General features: G+C 44.4%; 1 protein-coding gene across 5 annotated transcripts in view; it reads right to left on the reverse strand.

Moving 5' to 3' along the window:
• The window catches only part of LOC147125284 (cytokine receptor common subunit gamma-like), a 61015-nt gene that overhangs the window by 14823 nt on the left and 23913 nt on the right, over window positions 1-22279 (reverse strand). For 3 of the 5 annotated variants that reach the window (XM_086000561.1, XM_086000590.1, XM_086000580.1), the window contains exons 3-5: window positions 13065-13246; window positions 9358-9527; window positions 5346-5505 (exon numbers count right to left, since the gene is read on the reverse strand). In XM_086000561.1, coding sequence (XP_085856687.1) covers window positions 5346-5505; window positions 9358-9527; window positions 13065-13246 — 512 coding nt within the window. The remainder of the gene's footprint in view (window positions 1-5345; window positions 5506-9357; window positions 9528-13064; window positions 13247-22279) is intronic. The other 2 variants (XM_086000570.1, XM_086000599.1) reach the window with 1 other exon arrangement.

The raw sequence follows: 22279 nt of genomic DNA on the forward strand, positions 1-22279 counted from the left end.
ACGCCTATCACAGAGTGAAAAAATGATCTAATTTTTAATGTAGGAAGGCTGAATTGCAAATAAGAACGGTCCAAAAAATGCACCATATTCAAGGTTCTGCACCTTTCCCATCAGCAGCCTTCTCGCCAGGGGTGATGCTGACTTTGTGCGATAGTGTATAACGGATAATAGCGCATCGGCATCCCGTTTTACATCCCTCCCGATTTTTATTACCATTGTTAGTACCACAACATGTTGTGTTCATTTTATTTTCCAAAACGAAAATCCTATGATTTGTTTTTGGAAGCAGGGCTACTTGGGAAAGGGTGGTACTTGACAAAGCAGATCATAGAATCATAGAAAGCTCCAGCACGGAAGGAGGCCATTTTGGCCCATCGTGTCCGCGTCGGCCAACAAGGAGCTATGCAGCCTAATCCCACTTCCCAGCTCTTGGTCCCTAGGCCTGCAGGTTAGAACATCCCAAGTGCACATCCAAGTACTTTTTAAATGTGGTTAGGGTTCCTGCTTCTACCACCCTTTCAGGCAGTGAGTTCCAGACACCCACAACCCTCTGGGTGAAAAAGTTTCCCCTCAAATCCCCTCTAAACCTTCCACCAATTACTTTAAATCTGTGCCCCTTGGCTTTTGACCACTCTGCTAAGGGAAATAGGTCCTTTCTATCCACTTTATCTATGCCCCTCATAATTTTATACACCTCAATAAGGTCTCCCCTCAGCCTCCTCTGTTCCAAGGAAAACAGACCCAGCCTATCCAATCTTTCCTCATAGCTAAGATTCTCTACTCCTGGCAACATCCTTGTATATCTCCTCTGTACCCCCTCAAGTGCAATCACATTTTTCCTGTAATGTGGTGACCGGAACTGCACGCAGTACTCTAGCTGAGGCCTAACTAGTGTTTTATACAGTTGAAGCATAACCCCCCCCTGCTCTTGTATTCTATGCCATGGCTAATAAAGACAAGCATTCCGCATACCTTCTTAGCCACCTTATCTACCTGGCCTGCTACCTTCAGGGATCTGTGGACATGCACTCCAAGGTCCCTTTGTTCCTCTACACTACTCAGTGTCCTACCATTTAATGTGTATTCCCTTTCCTCGTTAGGCTCCCCCAAATGCATTACCTCACACTTCTCCGGATTGAATTCCATTTGCCACTGTTTTGCCCACCTGACCAATTTATTGATATCTTCCTGCAGTCTACAGCTTCCTTCTTCAGTATCAACCACACAGCCAATTTTAGTATCATCTGCAAACTCCTTAATCATACCCCCTATATTCAAGTCAAGATCATTGATATATACCACAAAAAGCAAGGGACCTAGTACTGAGCCCTGCGGAACCCCACTGGAAACATCCTTCAGGTCACAAAAACACACATCAACCATTACCCTCTGCTTCCTGTCTCCGAGCCAGTTTTGAATCCAACTTGACACTTTGTCCTGGATCCCATGGGCTTTTAACTTCGTGACCAGTCTGCCATGTGGAACCTTATCAAAAGCCTTACTAAAGTCCATATACAGTACAGTACATCAAATGCACTACCCTCATCTACCCTCCTTGTTACCACCTCAAAAAATTCAATCAAGTTTGTGAGACATGACCTTCCCTTAACAAATCCCTGCTGACTATCCTTGATTAATCCGTGTCTTTCTAAATGAAGATTTATCCTATCCTTCAGAATTCTTTCCAATAATTTTCCCACCACCGAGGTTAGGCTGACTGGCCTGTAATTACTCGGTCTACCCTTTACTCCAGTCCTCCAGTCCTCCGGCACCACACCTGAAGCCAGAGAGGATTGAAAAATGATGGTCAGGGTCTCTGCTATTTCCTCTTTTGCTTCGCTTAACAGCCTGGGATACATTTCATCCGGGCCTGGGGATTTATCCACTTTTAAAGCTGCAAAGCCCCTTAATACTTCCTCTCTCACTATGTTTATTTCATCTAATATTTCACAATCCCCCCTTCCCTGATAGCAATGTCTGCTTCGCCCATCTCCTTTGTGAAAACAGACGCAAAGTATTCATTAAGAACCCTACCGACGTCTCCCGCCTCCACACACAGATTACCCTCATGATCTCTAATAGGCCCTACCCTTTCTTTAGTTATCCTCTTACTCTTAATATATTTATAAAACGTCTTTGGATTTTCCTTGATTTTACTTGCCAGGAATTTGTCATGCTCTGTCTTTGCTTTCCTAATGTCATTTTTAATTGCACCCCTGCACTTTCTGTACTCTTCTAAAGATTCTGGAGTATTTAGCCCTCGGTATCTGCCATACGCCTCCATTTTCTTCTTTATCCTACCCTGCATGGCTCTAGACATCCAGGGGGCTCTAGATTTGTTAGTCCCACCTTTTTTCTTTAAGGGCACATGTTTGGTCTGAACCCTTCGGATCTCGTCCTTGAATGCCTCCCACTGCTCTGACACTAATTTACCTTCAAGTAGCTGTTTCCAGTCCACTATGGCTATATCCCCGCTGAGCTTATCAAAATTTGCTTTTTCCCAATTTAGAATTTTTATTCCTGGTCTACCCTTGTCCTTTTCCATAACTACCTTAAATCTAACAGAATTATGGTCACTAGCACCAAAATGCTCCCCCACTGATATGCCTTCTACCTGCCCAGCTTCATTCCCTAAAACTAAGTCCAGAACTAAGCCCTTGTTGGGCTTGCTACATACTGGCTAAAAAAGTTCTCCTGGGTGCATTTTAGGAATTCCGCACCTTCTATACCCTTCACACTAATTTTATCCCAGTTAATATTGGGGTAGTTGAAATCCCCTACTATTACTGCCCTATAGTTTTTGCACTTCTCAGAAATTTGTCTACATATTTGTTCTTCCAGGACTGGGAGTCCAGAACCAGGGGTCATAGTCTAAGGATAAGGGGTAAGCCATTTAGGACTGAAATGAGGAGGAATTTCTTCACCCAGAGAGTGGTGAACCTGTGGAATTCTCTGCCACAAAGGGCGGTGGAGGCCAGTTCATTAAATATATTCAAGAAAGAGTTGGATATATTTCTTAAGGCTAAAGGGATCAAGGGATATGGGGAGAAGGCAGGGACAGGGTACTGAATTTGGATGATCAGCCATGATCTCATTGAATGGCGGAGCAGGCTCGAAGGGCCAAATGGCCTACTCCTGCTCCTATCTTCTATGTTTCTATGTTTCTATCTCCCTCTCACTGTTTGGGGGTCTGTAGTACACTCCCAGCCGTGTGATTGCCCCTTTTTTGTTTTTCAATTTGACCCATATGGCCTCGTTTGATGATCCCTCCAACATTTCATCTTTCTCCTCACAGCTGTAATAGTTTCTTTAATCAATACCATGACCACCCCCTCCCTTTTTACCTCCCTCTCTATCCCGTCTGAAAATCCTGTAACCAGGAATGTTGAGCTGCCATACCTGCCCCTCTTTCAGCCACGTCTCTGTAATAGCTATAATATCATAGTCCCAAGTATCTACCTGTGCCCTCAGCTCATCTGCCTTGTTCGCTATACTCCTTGCATTGAAGTATATACCATTTAGTACAGGCAAACCTCCTTGTTGACTATTATCTAGCCCTTGATTCCTCTGTCCTTCCAATTTACTTTTTATGTTTTCCAATTCCAGTTTTCTTCCCTCCCTATTGACTCTATACTTAGGATCCCATCTCCCTGCCAAGCTAGTTTAAACCCTCCCCAACAGCACTAGCAAACCCTCCCGCGAGGATATTGGTCCCGTTCCCGTTGAGGTGCAACTCATCTGGCTTGTAGAGGTCCCACCTCCCCCAGAAACAGTTCCAATTCCTCAGGAATCTAAAGCCCTCCCCCCTACACCATCTCTCCAGCCACGCATTCATCTGCTCTATCTTCCTATTTCTGAACTCACTAGCACGTGGCACTGATAGTAATCCGGAGATTACTACCTTTGAGGTCCTGCATTTTAACCTCTTTCCTAGCTCCCTAAACTCTGCCTGCAGGACCTCACCCCTCTTCCTACCTATGTCGTTGGTACCGATATGGACCACGACCTCTGGCTGTTCACCCTCCCCCCTCAGAATGCCCTGCAGTCGTTCAGTGACATCCTTGACCCTGGAACCAGGGAGGCAACATACCATCCTGGAGTCACGTCTGCGCCCGCAGAAACGCCTGCCTGCTCCCCTAACTATTGAATCTCCTATCACTATTGCTCTCCCTCTCCTCTTCCCCCCCGCCTGTGCAGCTGAGCCTTCCATGGTGCTGTGGACTTGGCTCTGGCAGCACTCCCCAGAGGAACCATCGCCCTCACCGGTACTCAGCACCGAATACTGGTTAGACATTTCCTACACTACAACAGTGCCTACACTTCAAAAATACTTCATTGGCTGTAAAGTACTTCAGGACGCCCTGAGGTCGTAAAAGGCACTATGTAAATGCAAGTCTTTCTTTCATCCTTTCTTTAGACACTGCAATTCACAGCTCTAGGACTTGGGTTCATGGCCAGTCCAGACTCACGGGATAAAAAATTTCTCTCTCTGATGGTTGTAGGGTTCCTATGTGAAGTATGTTTGGTAAATCTAAGTCCAATTTCTGGTGAGTGCAGGCCCACATCACAAAACTGCCCACAGTTTATTACAATATGATACTAAACGTATTTGGAGAGCTCGCAAAGGTGGTTGAAATGCAAAATGGAAATGTTATTGGAGGCAGAGCAGAGAGAGCTATACTCAACAGCTGGCCTGTGTTATGCCTGGCCTGGTATCCTAACCAGAGGTGTCCAATTTGGAAAGATGTTTCATTCTTCAATAGAAGGATATATGCTCACCCAAATATACACATCAAAAGAAAGCACAGCCACTTAGAGGGGCAATTTTTAAAAATGCACAGTCCCAGCAGGGTGCCTTACCCATGCCAGGGAATGACAGGCGCATGCCGCATGATGTTCTATCCACATTGGAGCAGGGATAGAAAATCAAAGGGAACCTTGCTGATTTCTCTCCTATTACAGAATCACCAAGCCTAATTGTAGCACCCACTGCCATCCCAGTGAGGTCAACACAGGCTGGGGAATCAAATCTGGGGCCTTCATAGTCCGTATGGTTCAGGTTCAGACTGCGTGTTGGCACAAACCAACCGAGCACTGGGCTCTTTGTGACTGGTAACTGGACCTTCTAAGGTGCTGATGTCGTCCTCTTTAATCCCACTTGTTTGTTGGCTCAGGGATCATTTGATTTCTTCCTCAGTCACTTTTGATAGACACCCTGTGCTGTTAATACGATCTGAATATATACAGTGCCCACAGCACCAGGATAGTGTTTAGGGTAAAAACATCATTAGAACACTGTTTTTATGAAGATCTAGTCTATTGCATTACATACATGTTTAATTTACCTGTGTCATTTCTTCCCCAGTGAACAGGTAAGCTCCACTCACTCCACAGGTCAGTGCTGCCACAAAACTGGTTAATCTTGCTTTGCACTTGAAAGGTGTAGAGTTTCTCTGGATCCACACTTGCCAAATTAAACCTTGTTTGCTCATTGATTGTTGCTGTCTGTATGAACAAACCAAGAAAAAGTAGTGTGTAATCAAATGCGGTGACAAGTTTATAATCTCAATACAGAGATCAACAAGGTGGCTCTAAACTTCTGTTATTTGTAGTGATTGGTAAGGAATTCAGTTCAGATCAATATTTGCTCAGATCCTCAGTAACTTGCTGTTTATAGCATAAGGAGGGAGGGAAAATCCAAGCTTCTCTGAGCTGAAGCATCATGGACTACCAGGTAAAAGAATAACCAGCTTCAACAATTGATATCCGGTCAGTTGTCACAGAGCTGAGATTGTAGTTAACCAGTATTCAGGCCTCCACACAACCCATTCAAAAATACTAACCTTTGGGGGGAAAATTCAGTTGTTTGCGCCACCCGTTAGTGCCTTAAGAGGGCAGCAATTGGGGCGCAAAGCAACTAGCGCCCGGGCGCGGCGATGTTTGCGCCGCTCGCGAAATTAACTAGACATTTTGCGGCGGCGCTAAACACTACCACCACGATCTCCTGTGCCGGCAGATCATGATGTCAGTCGAGCGCGCAACACCCCGTTAGCGCCCCGGACCGGATATTGAGTGGCGCCCCCTCCCTTACCGCCTGCCGCTAGCAACGACAGGTTCAGGGGAGCATTATGCCGTCAGAAAGGGACTAGGGGTGCACTATTTAAAGGCGACCGCTTCCTGCCTTTTTTTGTCGGTGACATTGTTGCACCACGCATTCTGAGCGGGAAAGAGAGAGAGAGACTTCTGGAGAGATTCAACGCTGTGTGAAGGAGTTTTGAGTACTGAGCAGCACTTTGCAGGTTCATTTTGATTTGCCCTTCCTTGCTTCGCCAGCGCTCTGAGGTAGCGCCTCGCTCCTCGGTCTTTGCGCCTTAAGACAGGTGTGAAGCGCCTGATTTAGCGCTCCAATCACCTCCAGGGGCGATAAAAGCCAAGTTTGCTGTCGGAGGCGATAATTAGCACCAGGCGCTAAATTTTGTGCACGGCCGATAATGGCGCTCCAAACGGGGCGATACTGAATTTTTCCCCCATGATCCCTGAGCTAGACACCATATGAAAATCTGCTCGCAAGCTCCTCAAGAGGAAGAAGAATGGTCACTATGACAAGGTGCTAGACCTCTCAGTATATAGAAGAAAATGTGAGGACTACATCAAGGAAACATAAGAAAGCACAGGGGATAATGCACCACACATGGGAAAAGTCTGATCATCCTCTGAAAGAGGAATTTTTGTTCAAATTCTTAAATACACTTTTTCCTTTTCCTTACAATTAAACCCTCTTATTCTATATCCTGCATCCAAAATAATGAACAACTGTATAATATTGTCTCTTAATCTACTTTACCCTAGTGAAGTTACCAGAGCTCATTCAATCTGCCTTTCATTGAAGCCCTAGAATTATCCTAGATATTCTACTCAACTCATTTTCTGCACACATTCTGTAAGTACTGAGTCCATAAGTAGAAATATCTGCAATTATCTACTGAATAGGCTAAGGTCTACCTTAGTTTTAAGTTTAAATTTTTGTGTTGATAAATTCTCTTCCTAAACCTCTATCCCCTCCTCCTTTAAGACACTCCTTAAAACTTATCTCTTTGACTATGCTACAGGTCACCTGCCCTAATATCTCCTTATGTGGCTCGGTGTCAAATTTTGTTTGAGAATGCTCCTTGGGACGTTTGACTACGTTAAAGATGCTATATAAAGGCAAGTTGTTGTTGTTGTTGAAAGGAAGTGAACAATCAACTGCTTCCAAGTCAGGTACAGCATTGGTTGGATGCAGAATAAAGCTCCCTTGATTCTGCCTCGGCAATGGGGTATATTTCCCTGTGTTTCAAAAAAAAAAGCAGGAGAAACGCTTGCTTTTCTTCAAAGTTACGACCAGACAATGGAATTGTGGAAATGCATAGCTTTTCTTGAGAATCTGATTTACAGTAATTACTGGAAATGGAAAATCAGCTTTGGGAAGTTTTGAAAACTCTGTTAATCCCGCTGTGGAATGTAGAAACGCTGTGGAGAGTGGCGCATGGAAATATGAGAAAAGCCCAGTTTTCAGACTTGGCCCGAGTGGCACTTGTTACCGCTGTGATGGATAATCATGGGCGCATTTCTAATGGCAATGGACGGTCACACAGTAACTAGTGCAGCAATTTGTCACAAAATGAATCAACACACTATCAATGACTCAGGACGTCGCAGGATGTTGGGAGAAGTTGCACACAAGCACAAAGGTAAGGCAGGAATATTACTGTAAAGTAGCAGTAAAGAACATATGTAGACAGGAAAGAAAATAGCAGTTGTTCAAGACTTATGCCAAAAACACTGATAGCACAGGCGAATGTTAGTAAGAATATAGCAAATGAAGCAGTAGAAGTGAAAATAACAGGGTTATGAAAATTACTTTGTATATTCCATTATGGTAGAGAGAATGAAGGAATTTTCATGGGTCAAATCTCCCTGTTTTAATCACCACTGCTCGTATATTTAAAGGAAAAATTAGTAGATAAAACAAAGGCACTGTATGGAATAATGGGTATACCGTACAATTTAAAAGTACTTACCAACGTGTGAAAAAAGACTCCAGACTTAGAAGAATATACCATACTGTACTGGGGTGGCATTGCCATTTCTCACACCAGCCTCTCTAGCATATTTTTTCAGTGTCAGAAGGTAGGAACTGGGCTGAGATTGCCCAATTTCATTTTATGTAAGACCCTTACAGCTCGCAAAAAATATTTTTTGGTCAATCATTGCCTGACACACATAGAAACCCATCACTACATTTAAGAGTCTCCTGAGCCGTCTGTATGGTTTCTGTTTATCCAATCTGAAATGCACATTCTTTTCCCATAGAGGCATAGTCCACATTCCCAAGTCTGGAGAGATAAGATACAAGTTGGCAGAGCCAAACCTTAGGAACTTCAAGCATGCACAGGCATACTACTGGAGTTTAACCAGCTAAAGAGCAAGGAACTGGTAAACTTCCTGCTACTTTTCCACTCAGAGGGCCACCTGATCCATTAGGGCAGGATTCTCCAGAGCCAAGTGGGAACAATTCCAGCCACCAGTCAAAGTCTGTTCTTCCAGGTTCCATTAGTGAAGCAGCTTAGCTGTTCAGTGATCAACCATGCCTTGGAGTACTGTAGACCTGCCTGGCTGACATATTGAATTATCCTGTCTTCCAATGGGTGGGGGAGTGGGGAGGAGGGGGATTAGATTTGGTTCTGAAATTCCGCCATGAGTTGCTTCAGTTTGGAGTCACCTTGACCACAGAGAGACCCTGGCTACCATCCCCCCAGCAATAGTCAATAGTCCATTGTTGGAAACAAACAAGGTGGATTTGAACCTTCCAAGTTCTTAGCAGCTCCTCACACGTGGCATAGTGAGCAGCGTAACTCACCATAAAATGTATGAGTGGGTTGTCACCGTCCTCCTAACTACAGCGTGGGCGCACACCATATCCCATTAAATGGTGCTTCCATTAGTTGGACATGTGAAGCTTAGCAGTAGCTGATTGCTTTTCTGCAAATCAATTATGGTAGGCACCAAATCCTGCATATATAAACGTGTCAGCATACCTTCCTCCAGGTAACACCTTCAAACCGGTATCATCCCAAATCCCAGAACTTTCTCGCTAACTATATGCCAGACACCTTCCTTCAGTCTGGTGAAAGGACCTACACAGAGCAGCTTGATCCAAGGCAAGGAGAGGAGACCTTCATCCGAATTCCCAGTGGCAAAGGGATAAATGTACTTCCGCTACATCATCCAATTCCTAAAAATTAGTTCCTTCCCTTTTTTTAATAAGGTAAAACTCTTGCCAGCCTTTAAGACAAGGCTTTCACTGCCACACTGTACCTGCCAATCTTTATCCTTATTACTCCGATACCTCACTCTGTATATCAGGCATCTCTGTAGTGGCACTGGTGCATCCCAACTCAAAAGGAGCCCGTTCTTGATCGTGGCATTCACTGTCACGTTTCCAGGAGGATTGAGTTTCACTGAAAAGTATGAATTGAGTTTTTGTCCTGTTACAAAAGTGGATCAATCCAAGCATTTCAGAGAGTGATTTTATTCAGGAGAAAATTGTAGCTCAACAGAATTGTAATGAGTGAACTGCCCGAGTTTCAAGAGCTATCATAATTTCTAAACAAATGAAGGTGCAAATTCAATGCAATAATTAGGTATTTCAATATCCCTAACACCCACACACAGTTAGTACCTCCAAGCCCAAGTACTATCAGTGGGATAGAGTATAAGGTTTTTAGGCTATAAATATAGGGTAATCATCTGAGTTTACCATTAAAGCAATAAAGCATATTGTGGAGCCTTTTTGCATGTGAAGTTACCACTGGTGGGTGAGTCAAACCATCCGACAGACTATTAGATGGAATCAGTTAAATTAAACAGATTAAAAACTGAGAAATGGATCATTTGGCTTCTGTTAATGACTTTGATGAAACAAAATGGTATGCAATACCTCACAAAAGTGTATGTCATGTTTTGAGGAGGGTGATTTTAGTCGTATACTTTTTATAAAAAAAGAAAGCAATTCTTGGCTCAAATACATTTTCTTGCACTAAAAGAGCATCAGAATGGTTAGGGCTAAAATTACGCCCTTGCACAAAAAATAAAATGCAGAAGGCTGCAGGAAATAACTCCCTGACCTAAGGACATAAGAGTGAAGGAATGAGAAAGGGCCATTCAGCCCATCCAGTTGACGTCATCATTCAGATCCCATTTCACGGATCATTCTACTTCCTTTTCTCCTATCCCCATTCCAAACCCATATCTCTCTTCTCTCTGGTTAATGAGAAGCCCATCTGATCCCCTTTGGAATGCCCAGTACCCACTGCACCAGTCGAGAAGTTTATTCCACAGGTCAATGCTCTAAACACAGAGAATTTATTCTTGAGCTATTTAGCTTCTTCAGCTTATAATCATGACCTCTGGTTGTCCCAATCAGCATTTCATACAAGTAACATCCATACAACCATATCTATATTTTGCACGGCTCTTGTTAAAAACGTGGATTATGTCCCCCTCTTAATCTCATTTACTTCTAATGAGATTTGATTTTGTTTCTTCGAGTCTCTTTGTTCAGAGATCTAAAACCTGAAATTAACTTGCTTACAACATTTCTCAGAGGCTGTCTTTTGTACCGATGCCTCCTCCCAACGTTTGACTTCAAATAGTGTCTGGATGTGTCAGTACCAATCTTTCCTTCTTACTAATCAAAAATATAAACATTTCTTTACCATTTTTACTGAAGGATTATTTTTACTAAATAAACCATTGGCACTTATGTGTCCAAGTTCTTTTCCCTCAATGCCAGAAAACTATAGTAATCTGGGGTGTTATGATTAAGGTTATCCACCAGGTGGTGCTGTAGCCAATGCTGCTACTAAGGTCAGAGGTTTGCTTCCTGTTCCACTTTCTGGATTTATCACAAAAACTGTTTAAGATTTTAAAATAATATTAAAATCACTGTTGAGTCATTGCTTGTGTTATATTCCCTGGAATTTAGGAGGTTAAGGGGTGATTTGATCGAAGTTTTCAAGTTATTAAGGGGAACTGATAGAGTAGATAGAGAGGAAATATTTTTGCTGGTTGGGGAGTCTAGGGCGAGGAGGCATAGTCTAAAAATTAGAGCCAGGCGTTTCAGGAGTGAGATTAAGTAACACTTCTAGACACAAAATGTGGTAGAAGCTTGGAACTTTCTTCTGCGAATGGCAGTTGATGCTGGTTCAATTGTTAATTTTAAATCTGAGATTGATAGATTTTTGTTAAGCAAAGGTATTAAGGGATATGGGCCAAAGGTGGATATATGGAGTTAGGTTGCAGATCAGCCATGATCTCATTGAATGGCGGAACAGGCTCGAGGGGCTGAATGGCCCATTCCTGTTCCTGTGGGTGGCCCCATGAGCTACATTTTCACTTGCCTGAGTTATCTGGGAATGATGCTGTATTATTATTTACTGGGTTCTTTGTTCTATATTAGGGGTGATTTGCTTTATGCAAATTACATGTAATTCACCAGAGTATTTGGATATAGTGTAGTTCCCATTAATACATCTGTTGTCTCTTCAAGTCTACTACATAATAACAAATTGTAAGAAATTTGTAAAAAGTAATTGCTTCCGAATCCTAAAACTTTTATGATTACACCATAGCTAATGTCAATACCAATAGTTTCAACAATCAACACATGTACGAGAATACTGCATATCTTGCAAATATTTAGCTGAGCATTTCTCATACGATGGTGCAGTATTAAAATCTACTTCATTGCTGATTTCTGTGATCTTAATCTCAATCTGGAAGTGGATATTGTACACCTGAAAAATTATGCCTTTAGGTGGGATGGGTGCTTTGTACCAATTTGCTTCTGCATAATCACATGTTGGGCACTTTTGCAGCTCTGAACACATTAACAAGAAAGAATCTGCAACAATGCATGAAATGTATAAAGACCATCAACTGTACTCCTTCTATGGGTCTACTAGAAACTTTACCCAACCCGCTTAATCTCCTTAAAACACATTCTGCACAGCTTTCTTCTACCCCTGAAGTAAAATGAAACTGCTAATCATTTACTGGATTTCTGAAATCTATTCAGCTGTATATTATATAAAAGCATCTGACGTTAGAGTCTTATTATGGAAGTAAGGAGATTGGGTTAAAGGCTGATTCCAGAGAGAACTGTAAACCAATAGTGTATGTGTATCTTGTGTGTAAGTGCATGTGAGATTAGAATTAGAAGAAGTTTCCCTATTTTTTTATTTCATTACATTACATAGGATATACGGCACAGAAACAGGCCATTCAGCCCAACCAGTCCATGCCAGTATTTATGCTCCACTCGAGCCTCCTCCCGTCTTTCCTCATCTAAAGCTATCAGCATAACCCTCTATCCCTTCTCCCTCATACGCTTGTCTAGCCTCCCCTTAAATGCATCTATACTATTCACATCAACCACTCCCTGAGCGGGCGAGTTCCACATTCTCACCCTCTTTGGGTAAAGAAGTTTCTTCTGAATTGATTATTGGATTTCTTGGTGACTATCTTGTTTGACTATCTCCACCCGCAGTCCACTGGAGCACCTAAGAGAATCAAGACCAAACATTTTGAGATGAATTTGCACTATAATGAACACTTGCATCACCAACTCATATCCTGTGTCTCATTTATAAGTTCTCCTACAATGGTTTTGCAGCTAGAATGTCTTAACAGATGGCGACACAATTCATTAGACAATGGACTCTTTTCACACTGCAAATTATACTGACATTGGTTGGAGTGAGTGTACTCTAGTCAACGATGTTTAGCCTTGTTCTTGAAGAGACATCAGTATTAGCAAAGGAGGCATTGCACTCCTAACCCCAATCCACCAATATATTCACCAAGCTCCCCCCACCGCCACCCCCACCCACACCACCCCCACAACCCCTACCCCCGCCATGAGAATATCATTGCCAGGGTCAAATTGTTTGTGTCAAACACATCCTATAATGTACACTGACATCACTGGCTTTATATTGTGTCTTATTTACCAGTTTTCCTACCTTGGTTCTGCAGCTGGAATTTTTGAATAGGTGTTGACACATCTCCTGAGTCACTGGATCCATTTCTATAAACGCTAAACTCTTGAAATTGCACAATCTCATTGCGTGAGAAATTGCAGCCAATGTTATAGCCATCCTGCTGGATGTAGTTCCTACATTCATTTACTAGCTTTGAAGAATACCTGTAAAGGGTGAGAAATGGTTGCTATTTCATTTTCAGTAACTATTTATAAGCTGGAAATTCAAAATCAGTTGCAAAATTGAACATTTTTGAAAATCATTGTATGTGCAAGGATTATTTAAAGAAAGAACAGGAACAGAAGAACACAAGAATTAGGAGCAGGAGTCGGCCATTTGGCCCCTCGAGCTTGCTCCGCCATTCAATAAGATCATGGCTGACCTTCGACCTCGACTCCACTTTCCCGCCCGATCCCCATATCCCTTCATTCCCCTAGAGTCCAAAGAGAGACTTGCATTTATATAGCACCTTTCAAGACTTCAGGACGTCCCAAAGTGCTTCACAGCCAATGAAGTACTTTTGAAGTGTAGTCGCTGTTGTAATGTAGGATACGCGGCAGCCAATTTTTACACAGCAAGCTCCCACAAACAGCAATGACCAGATAATCTGTTTTTAAAAAAAAATAAAAACAGAAAATGCTGGAAATACTCAGCAGGTCAGGCAGCCTCTGTGCTAGCATTTTCTGTTTTTATTTCAGGTTTCCAGCGTCCGCAGTATTTTGCTTTTGTAATCTGTTTTTTTTTTAAATTTGTGATGTGGGTTGAGGGAGAAATATTGGCCAGGACACCGGAGAGAACTATCCTGCTCTTCTTCAATCTTTTACATCCACCTGAAACAGCAGACGTCACATCCGAAAGACGGATCCTTTGTGATTCTTTGCCTTACATTAAGTTTCAAAGTAGTGATGCAGCTTTGCACATAGAGCTCTCAGACGAGACAACTGCAGTCTGCAAATTACATGTTTGAAGTGGCTGTATCAGGAATTCATATTTTGTCATTTTTAATTTTTGTGGGGGTATAAAATCCCTTTATTTTCTACCTAGTGTGCTTGGCTGAGAGGGTGGGCTGATGACTCCCAGAAGCGCCAGGGACCCAGGTTCGAATCCAGCCTCGGGTGACTGTCTGTGTGGAGTTTGCACATTCTCCCCGTGTTTGCGTGGGTTTCCTCCGGGTGCTCCGGTTTCCTCCTATAGTCCAAAGATGTGCGGGTTAGGTTGATTGGCTATGATAAATTGACCCTTAGTGTTAGGGGGATTAAATACGTGGGGTTACGGGGATAGGGTGGGATATGTGTTGGTGTAGGGGTTACCGGGATCGGGTGGGATATGTGTCGGTGCAGGCTCGATGGGGCGAAATGGCCTCTATCTGCACTGTGGGGTTTCTGTGATTCTGTGATTCTGTGACAGTGGCCCAATGATGACTCTGCCTCTGACTCGCTCTATGTCTTGGCTGAGGCTCCATTCAGTGCCTCCACCTAGCAGCATAGCACTAGGACAGTAATAGCACCAATTCCAATATTTCAATGTAGTTTGACAGATTTCTATCCAAGACATGCTTTGGGAGGCCATCGCAACAAGTGCTCAAATTCACCAAAAACATACTCAGTTTTGATAAAATAGACACATCCAGGATATTTGGAAACTAGGCCAGGAAAAAAAAACTACTCTGTGTATCAGTCTCATCTCCCATCTGCCAGGTATAAAGGGTCATGTTTTTTTTAATTTGCTTTGCAAGGCAACCTTTGAAATTGAAACTTTCTAATTGCAGTTCATCGAGTTACAGGACAAAAACAGGCCATTCAGCCAAACTGGCCTATGCCAGTATTTATGCTCCACACGAGCCTCCTTCCACCTCTCTTCACCTCACCCTATCACCATATCCTTCTATTCCTTTCTCCCTCGTGTGCTTATCCAGCTTCCCTTTAAATGCATCTATTCTATTTGCCTCAACTATTCCTTGTGGTAGTGAGTTCCACATTCTGACCACTCTTTGGGTAAAGAAGTTTCTTCTCAATTACCTATTGAATTTATTAGAGACAGTCTTATATTCATGGCCTCTAGTTTTGGTCTCCCTCACAAGTAGAAACATTTTCTCTACGTCTACCCTATCAAACCCTTTCATTTTCTTAAAGACCTCTATCAGATCACCCCTCAGCCTTCTTTTTTCTAGAGAAAAGAACCCCAGCTTGTTCAGTCTTTCCCAGTAGTTATAACTTTTCAATTCTGTTATCATCATTGTGAGTTTTTTTTGCACCTTCTCCAAAGCCTCTAAATCCTTTTTATAATATGGGGACCAGGACTGTACATGGTACTCCAAGTGTGGTCTAACCAAGGATCTATACAAGTTTGACATGACTTCCCTGCAAGTCAATTCTATTCCTCTAGAAATGAACCCCTGTGCTTGATTAGCTTTTTTATGGCCTTATTAACCTGTGTTGCTGCTTTTAGTTCTTTTAAAATTGATCATTTTTATTGGCCTAAACTCTCCCTAACATTGCCAGGGCAGCCATTTTCTCATCAGGACTTCAAACAAATGGGACACCCAACCACGTATTTTGTGGCTTGCTACAGGAACCTATATAAAAAAAAGTTTAAATTCGTTCATGGGATATGGGCGTCGCTGGCAAGGCCAGCATTTATTGCCCATCCCTAGTTGCCCTTTTCTATATTATATAGATATATATATCTAAAATATAGAAAATAATGATTTCTAATGTCCTTTGGAGAATAGACCCTACTGCTGAAAAATATTAGTTAAGCATTCTATCAATGTCCTCAATTTAAAAAGTGCAGGCTCCACTTTGTGGCAAATAACTCATTTAATGAGTTATGGAATACTCTCCAGTTGCCTGGATGAGTGCAGCTCCAACAACACTCAAGAAGCTCAACACCATCCAGGACAAAGCAGCCCGCTTGATTGGCACTCCATCCACCACCATAAACATTCACTCCCTCCATCACCGGCGTACCGTGGTTGCCGTGCGTACCATCTACAAAATGCACTGCAGCAACTCGCCAAGGCTTCTTCGGCAGCACTGCCCAAACCCGCGACCTCTTCCACCTAGAAGGACAAGGGCAGCAGGCGCATGGGAACACCACCACCTCCAAGTTCCCCTCCAAGTCACGCACCATCCAGACTTAGAAGTATATCGTCGATCCTTCATCGTCGCTGGCTCAAAATCCTGGAACTCCCTACCTAACAGCACTGTGGGAGTACTTTCATTACACGGACTGCAGCGGTTCAAGAAGGCAGCTCACCACCACCTTCTCAAGGGCAACTAGGGATGGGCAATAAATGCTGGCATTGCCAGCGACACCCAGATCCCATAAAATGAATTAAAAATATATGTATATATTTTGTGACTAGGCTGCCAAATGCATAAATGCATATTTAGGTAGTTTGTTCTACTATTTTACAAGGTAAACAATCCAAATGGCTAACCATGATAAATCAAATGGCAGCTTCGCTCAGCTAAAACATTACTGATCTGGTTATAATACAACCCATAACTGTTAAGGTCCATGGAATGTAGAATTCAACCAGACCTTGTATGTGCAACATAGGTGTGTCAGAAAGATGCCCTTACAGGAGATGTAATGGATTCAGATTTGACACCTTTTTGCCACCACAAAGGGGATTTTAATAAAATGTTCAACGTCCACTCTCTTTCGCAGTTTCAGAATTTCTGAAATAGTAATTTGCTCATTTGCACTGGGACAAATTAGCCCAAAGTTATGAATCAAACTGATATGCCAAAATGACTAATAGGCCCGAAATATAGTAATTATGGAAAGTAGAAGTAGGAAAATTCCAGCTCAGTTGAGTTTGAGTTTGAGTAATAGTGAGCAAGAGAAAATGCTCATTACTCTGACATCATGCAGGTTTGATTCTTACTCTGAATCTAATCTACACTTTAACTGACCTGGGAATATTTGGTAGGTTAGTGTGGAGGGAGCTTTATTCTGCACCTAATGTGTGCTATACCTAATCTGAGAGTGCCTGATGCTTGACAAGAATGAAAAGAGTTCCATTCTTCAATAATAATGTTCTTCACATTGTACCAACATGTCAACAGTTACCTAGGCTATGATTTTCTTCCTGGAGGCGGGTTTGCGTCGGGAAAGGTAGTGGGCGAGTTCCCGTCCCGCTGCCGGCTCCTGCCGGCCTGCTGACGCAATTTTTGGTTAATTGGCCTAGTTAAGCCCGCCGTGTGGGTTACCCGCCCTGATCACAAGGTGCGGGTCTGGTCAGCTGATTCGCTGACGCGATTGCAGCCGGTGTATTTAAGGGGGCCGTTTCCCCCTTAGATCTCAGGTGGTTTCTGGTGCTTCTGACTGCTGCTTCTCACCACAATGTCTGCAGAGAAACAGAAGGCAGCTCCCCGCTTCAACAAAAACTCCCTCCATGTTCTCGTGGAGGGAGTCAGAGGACGTCGGGAGGTCCTGTACCCAGCTGATGGAAGAAGGAAACCTCCTCAGCAGACAAAGGCAGCCTGGCTGCGAATAGCTGGGGAGGTCAATGCCAGGTCTATGTTCCGATGCACCTGGGTCCAATACAGGAAAGGGTTCAATGATCTCCTGCACTCTGGAAAAGTGAGTATAAAAGCTCACTTACCTTAATTCATCGCATCCCCATCACTCTGCATTGCTTACCCTACTCCTGCACATCCTGACTCAACCTAACATCCCTTCCCCCATCCCTCTCTCCCTATGCACAGAATCACTTCCCCATCTTACTATGCACCCCTCACACCCACCCTCAAGGTTATGCACTGACAACAACTAACAACTCAAAAGGAGGGAACTTCATTATGGGAACCCACTCCTTCACATTCTCCTTCTAAACATCTATCCTATCCATTCTTTACACTCATTCCATCACTCTCACTGAAACTCCACTTCTTTCCCTCATTGCAGGAAAAGAGAGCCCACAATAAGAGGGAGAGGGAGAGAACAGGAGGAGGACCACCATCCTTATCACAGCTGACCAACACTGAGGAGGCTGCTCTGGAAATTGTGGGATATGGGGAACAGTTTGAAGTAGGGGATGGAGAGATGGGCTCAGTTGAACAACCTGGTGACAAAATGCTTCTCCATCCATCTTATTTGGCTTTCGTGAGTGACACATATGGCATCTGATGTCATTACAAATGGAATGCTCAGCATGTGCACAATGGGATGTGTCTGCAATCTACATATGAAATGTCTAACTCATGTCTTTCCTCTCCCACAAGACCATAAGGAGGCCCCCTTCCTACTGTCCAGGAGGAAGAGTCGGAGGACTCCTCAGAGGAAGCTGCATCCTCTGAGGGAGCAGCGTCAGCAGAAATGATCACACCCAGCACCAGCGCAGTGACGCACACCTCGGTGGGTCATTCGCGATTTAGAGCAATGTTGTCACCTGGTGTATCACAACGCACTAGTGAGCAAGAGCAGATGGTGGAGACAGGATCAGCAGTGGAGAGTCCTCGTCGGAGGCCACAGGATGCTCCTAGCTCTGCTCAGCTGCATGTAGATGCTGAGCCACAGGGGCCATCCAGAAAAAAAAAATGTATTAGTTCATGGGATGTGGGCGTCGCTGGCAAGACCAGCATTTATTGCCAATCCCTAATTGCCCTTGAGAAGGTGGTGGTGAGCCGCCTTGAACCGCTGCAGTCCTTGTGGTGAAGGTACTCCCACAGTGCTGTTAGTGAGGGAGTTCCAGGGTTTTGACCCAGTGACGATGAAGGAACGGCGATATATTTTCAAGTCAGGATGGTGTGAGACTTGGAGGGGAACTTGGAGGTGGTGGTGTGCCTGCTGCCCTTGTCCTTCTAGGTGGAAGAGGTCGCGGGTTTGGGAGGCGCTGCTGTAGAAGCCTTGGCGAGTTGCTACAGTGCATCTTGTAGATGGTACACACTGCAGCCACGGTGCGCTGGTGGTGGAGGGAGTGAATGTTTAAGGTGTTGGATGGGGTGCCAATCAAGCGAGCTGCTTTGTCCTGGATGGTGTCGAGCTTCTTGAGTGTTGTTGGAGCTGCACTCATCCAGGTAAGTGGAGAGTATTCCATCACACTCCTTACTTGTGCCTTGTAGATGGTGGCAAGGCTTTGGGGAGTCAGGAGGTGAGACACTCGCCGCAGAATACCCAGCCTCTGACCTACTCTTGTTGCCACAGTATTTATGTGGCTGATGCAGTTACGTTTCTGGCCAATGGTGAACCCCAGGATATTGATGGTAGGGGATTCGGCAACGGTAATGCCATTGAATGTCAAGGGGCGGTGGTTAGACGCTCGCTTTTTGGAGATAGTCATGGACTGGAACATGTGTGGCGCGAATGTTACCTGCCACTTATCAGTCCAAGCCTGAATGTTGTCCAGGTCTTGCTATGCGGGCATGGACTGCTTCATTATCTGAGGAGTTGCGAATGGCACTGAACACTGTGCGGTCATCAGAGAACATCTCCACTTCTGACCTTATGATGGAGGGAAGGTCGTTGATGAAGCAGCTGAAAATGGTTGGCCCTAGGACACTGCCCTGAGGAACCCCTGCAGTGATGTCCTGAGACTGTGGTGATTGACCTCCGACCATCACAGCCATTTTCCTTTGTGCTAGGTATGACTCCAGCCAGTGGAGAGTTTTTCCCCCGATTCCCATTGACTTCAGTTTTACTAGGGCTCCTTGATGCCACACTCGGTCAAATGCTGCCTTGATGTCAAGGGCAGTCACTCTCACCTCACCTCTGGAATTCAGCTCTTTTGTCCATGTTTGGACCAAGGCTGTAATGAGGTCTGGAGCCGAGTGGTCCTGGTGGAACCCAAACTGGGCATCAGTGAGCAGGTTATTGGTGAGTAAGTGCTGCTTGATACCACTGTCGATGACACCTTCCATTACTTTGCTGATGATTGAGAGTAGACTGATGGGGCAGTAATTGGCCGGGTTGGATTTGTCCTGCTTTTTGTGGACAGGGCATACCTGGGCAGTTTTCCACATTGTCGGATAGATGCCAGTGTTATAGCTGTACTGGAACAGCTTGGCTAGAGGCGGGGCTTATTCTGGAGCACAAGTCTTCAGCACGACAGCCGGAATGTTGTCAGGGTCCAGAGCCTTTGCTGTATCCAGTGCGCTCAGCCATTTCTTGTTATCATGTGGAGTGAATCAAATTGGCTGATGACTGGCTTCTGTGATGGTGGGGACCTCAGGAGGGGGCCGACATGGATCATCCACCCAGCGCTTCTGGCTGAAGATGGTTTCAAACACTTCAGCCTTGTCTTTTGCACTCAGGTGCTGGGCTCCACCATTATTCAGGATGGGGATATTCATGGAACTTCCTCCTCCCGTTAGTTGTTTAATGGTCCACCACCATTCACGACTGGATGTGGCAGAACTGCAGAGCTTTGATCTGATCCGTTGATTGCAGGAGGCTCTGACTCTGTTTGCAACCACAGTGACTGCGAGTGTGCAGAGAATGGAGGAGTCCATCTCAAACATGAGCAATGCCGTGGTGCACGCAATAGCGAATGTAGGTCCCGCCATGGAATGGATGGCAACCTCCATGGAGGACATAAATCACCAGACTCAAATGAACATGGTGATGGTCAGCTATGGAGGATAGATGGGCATCTATCCTGGAGAGGAACCAGAGGTACATGGACGTCCCCATTATGAGGACTTGCAATGCTGAGATGGGTCCTCATGGCCCCACTGATGTGCAGCAAGGTGCTCTTAAGCTACTTGCTAGCAGAGAAGTGCGAGTGGCCCATGAGAGGGATGATGGTGGGAGCTAACATGCAGTGGGGGCTCCTCTCCAAGCGCTCCAACTTTCATCCCCTAGCCAACCCCTCGGTCAGCGCCCCAGATGACCGACGGAGCAGTGATAGCCGAGTCTGCCCCGGTGCAGCCGCTGGAAGAGTAGCCTTTGGCAGGGCCTTCAAAGGCTCCAAAACCCAGAGGATGACCGCCAAAGGTGTCTAAGCAGGCGCAGCAGGGAAGTGAGCAGGCTGCCTCTACACCTGCTGAAGCCACAGGGGTAGCACAACGTAGAAGCACGCGTAAGAGAATGATGACACATAAATGATCATAAGGGTACTCACTTGGGTGTTCTGATAAAATTAAATGTTAAGTTTCTGTTCTTTTATTATGTTGGAATAAATTAATCTTGTATGAACGTTTGACATCATTTGTGTGATCCCAATTTGAGGTGGCACAGTGAAGGGTGAGGGCGCCTTTTACATTCAGCAATGCAGGTGACAGTAACTATAGAGTTAACAACAGGCACTTACAGCCTCAAGACAGTCTCCCAAATTGTGAAATCAGCACCTCTGACGTCTGAAATTGAGCAGATTTGAGAGTGCAGCTTTTAGACTGCAGTTGCAGCTGTGAAGTTTCTAGCTCGTTGGTCTTCACGACACACTTACCTGGCGTGATCTCCAAACGTCGTGAAACCCGAATCAAATGTCGGAAAATTGCAAAGTGCTCTAAAAATAGCACTTAACAAGGAGCTAAGTGCCCTAAATCCCTTACCCGCCGCTTGGTGTCGGGTCTGTTGTGAAATCACAGACCCGACAGTCTTGAAACTCACACGGAGGCAGGTTCGCGGCGGGTTTCCGATGAGTCACATCAATCATTGCGACTTTAACACCTGACCGGTCTCCGAACCCGCCCCCTGAGCGCCGGCAAAATCGTGGCCATAGAATTACATCGAATTTTACAGCACAGAAACAGGCCAACTCGGCCCAACTGGTCTGTGCCAGAGTTTATGCTCCACACGAGCCTCCTCCCACCTTATTTCATCTAACCCGATCAGCATATCGCTCTATTCCTTTCTCCCTCATGTACTTATCTAGCTTCCCCTTAAATCAATCTATGCTATTCACCTCAACTATTCCATGTGGTAGCAAGTTCCATATTCTATAGTGATTATGTCACTGGGCTAGTAATCCAGAGGCTTGGACTAATGATCCAGAGACATGAGTTCAAATCCCACCACAGCAGCTAAGGAATTTAAATTCAGTTAATGAAATAAATCTGGAATAAAAAGCTAATATCAGTAATGTTGACCAAAAAACCCGTAAAAACCCATCTGGTTCACTAGTGTTCTTTTGTTGCTGTTGTTGTAGGGACAGAAATTTCTGTCCTTACCTGGTTTGGCCACAGCAATGTCTTCGTGCCCTCTGAAATAGCAAGCCACTCAGTTGTACCAAACCGCTACAACAAAGT

The sequence above is a fragment of the Somniosus microcephalus genome, chromosome 1 (assembly GCF_052327205.1).
Source record: "Somniosus microcephalus isolate GS21.2 chromosome 1, FLI_Smic_1.0, whole genome shotgun sequence".
NCBI lineage: Eukaryota > Metazoa > Chordata > Chondrichthyes > Squaliformes > Somniosidae > Somniosus > Somniosus microcephalus.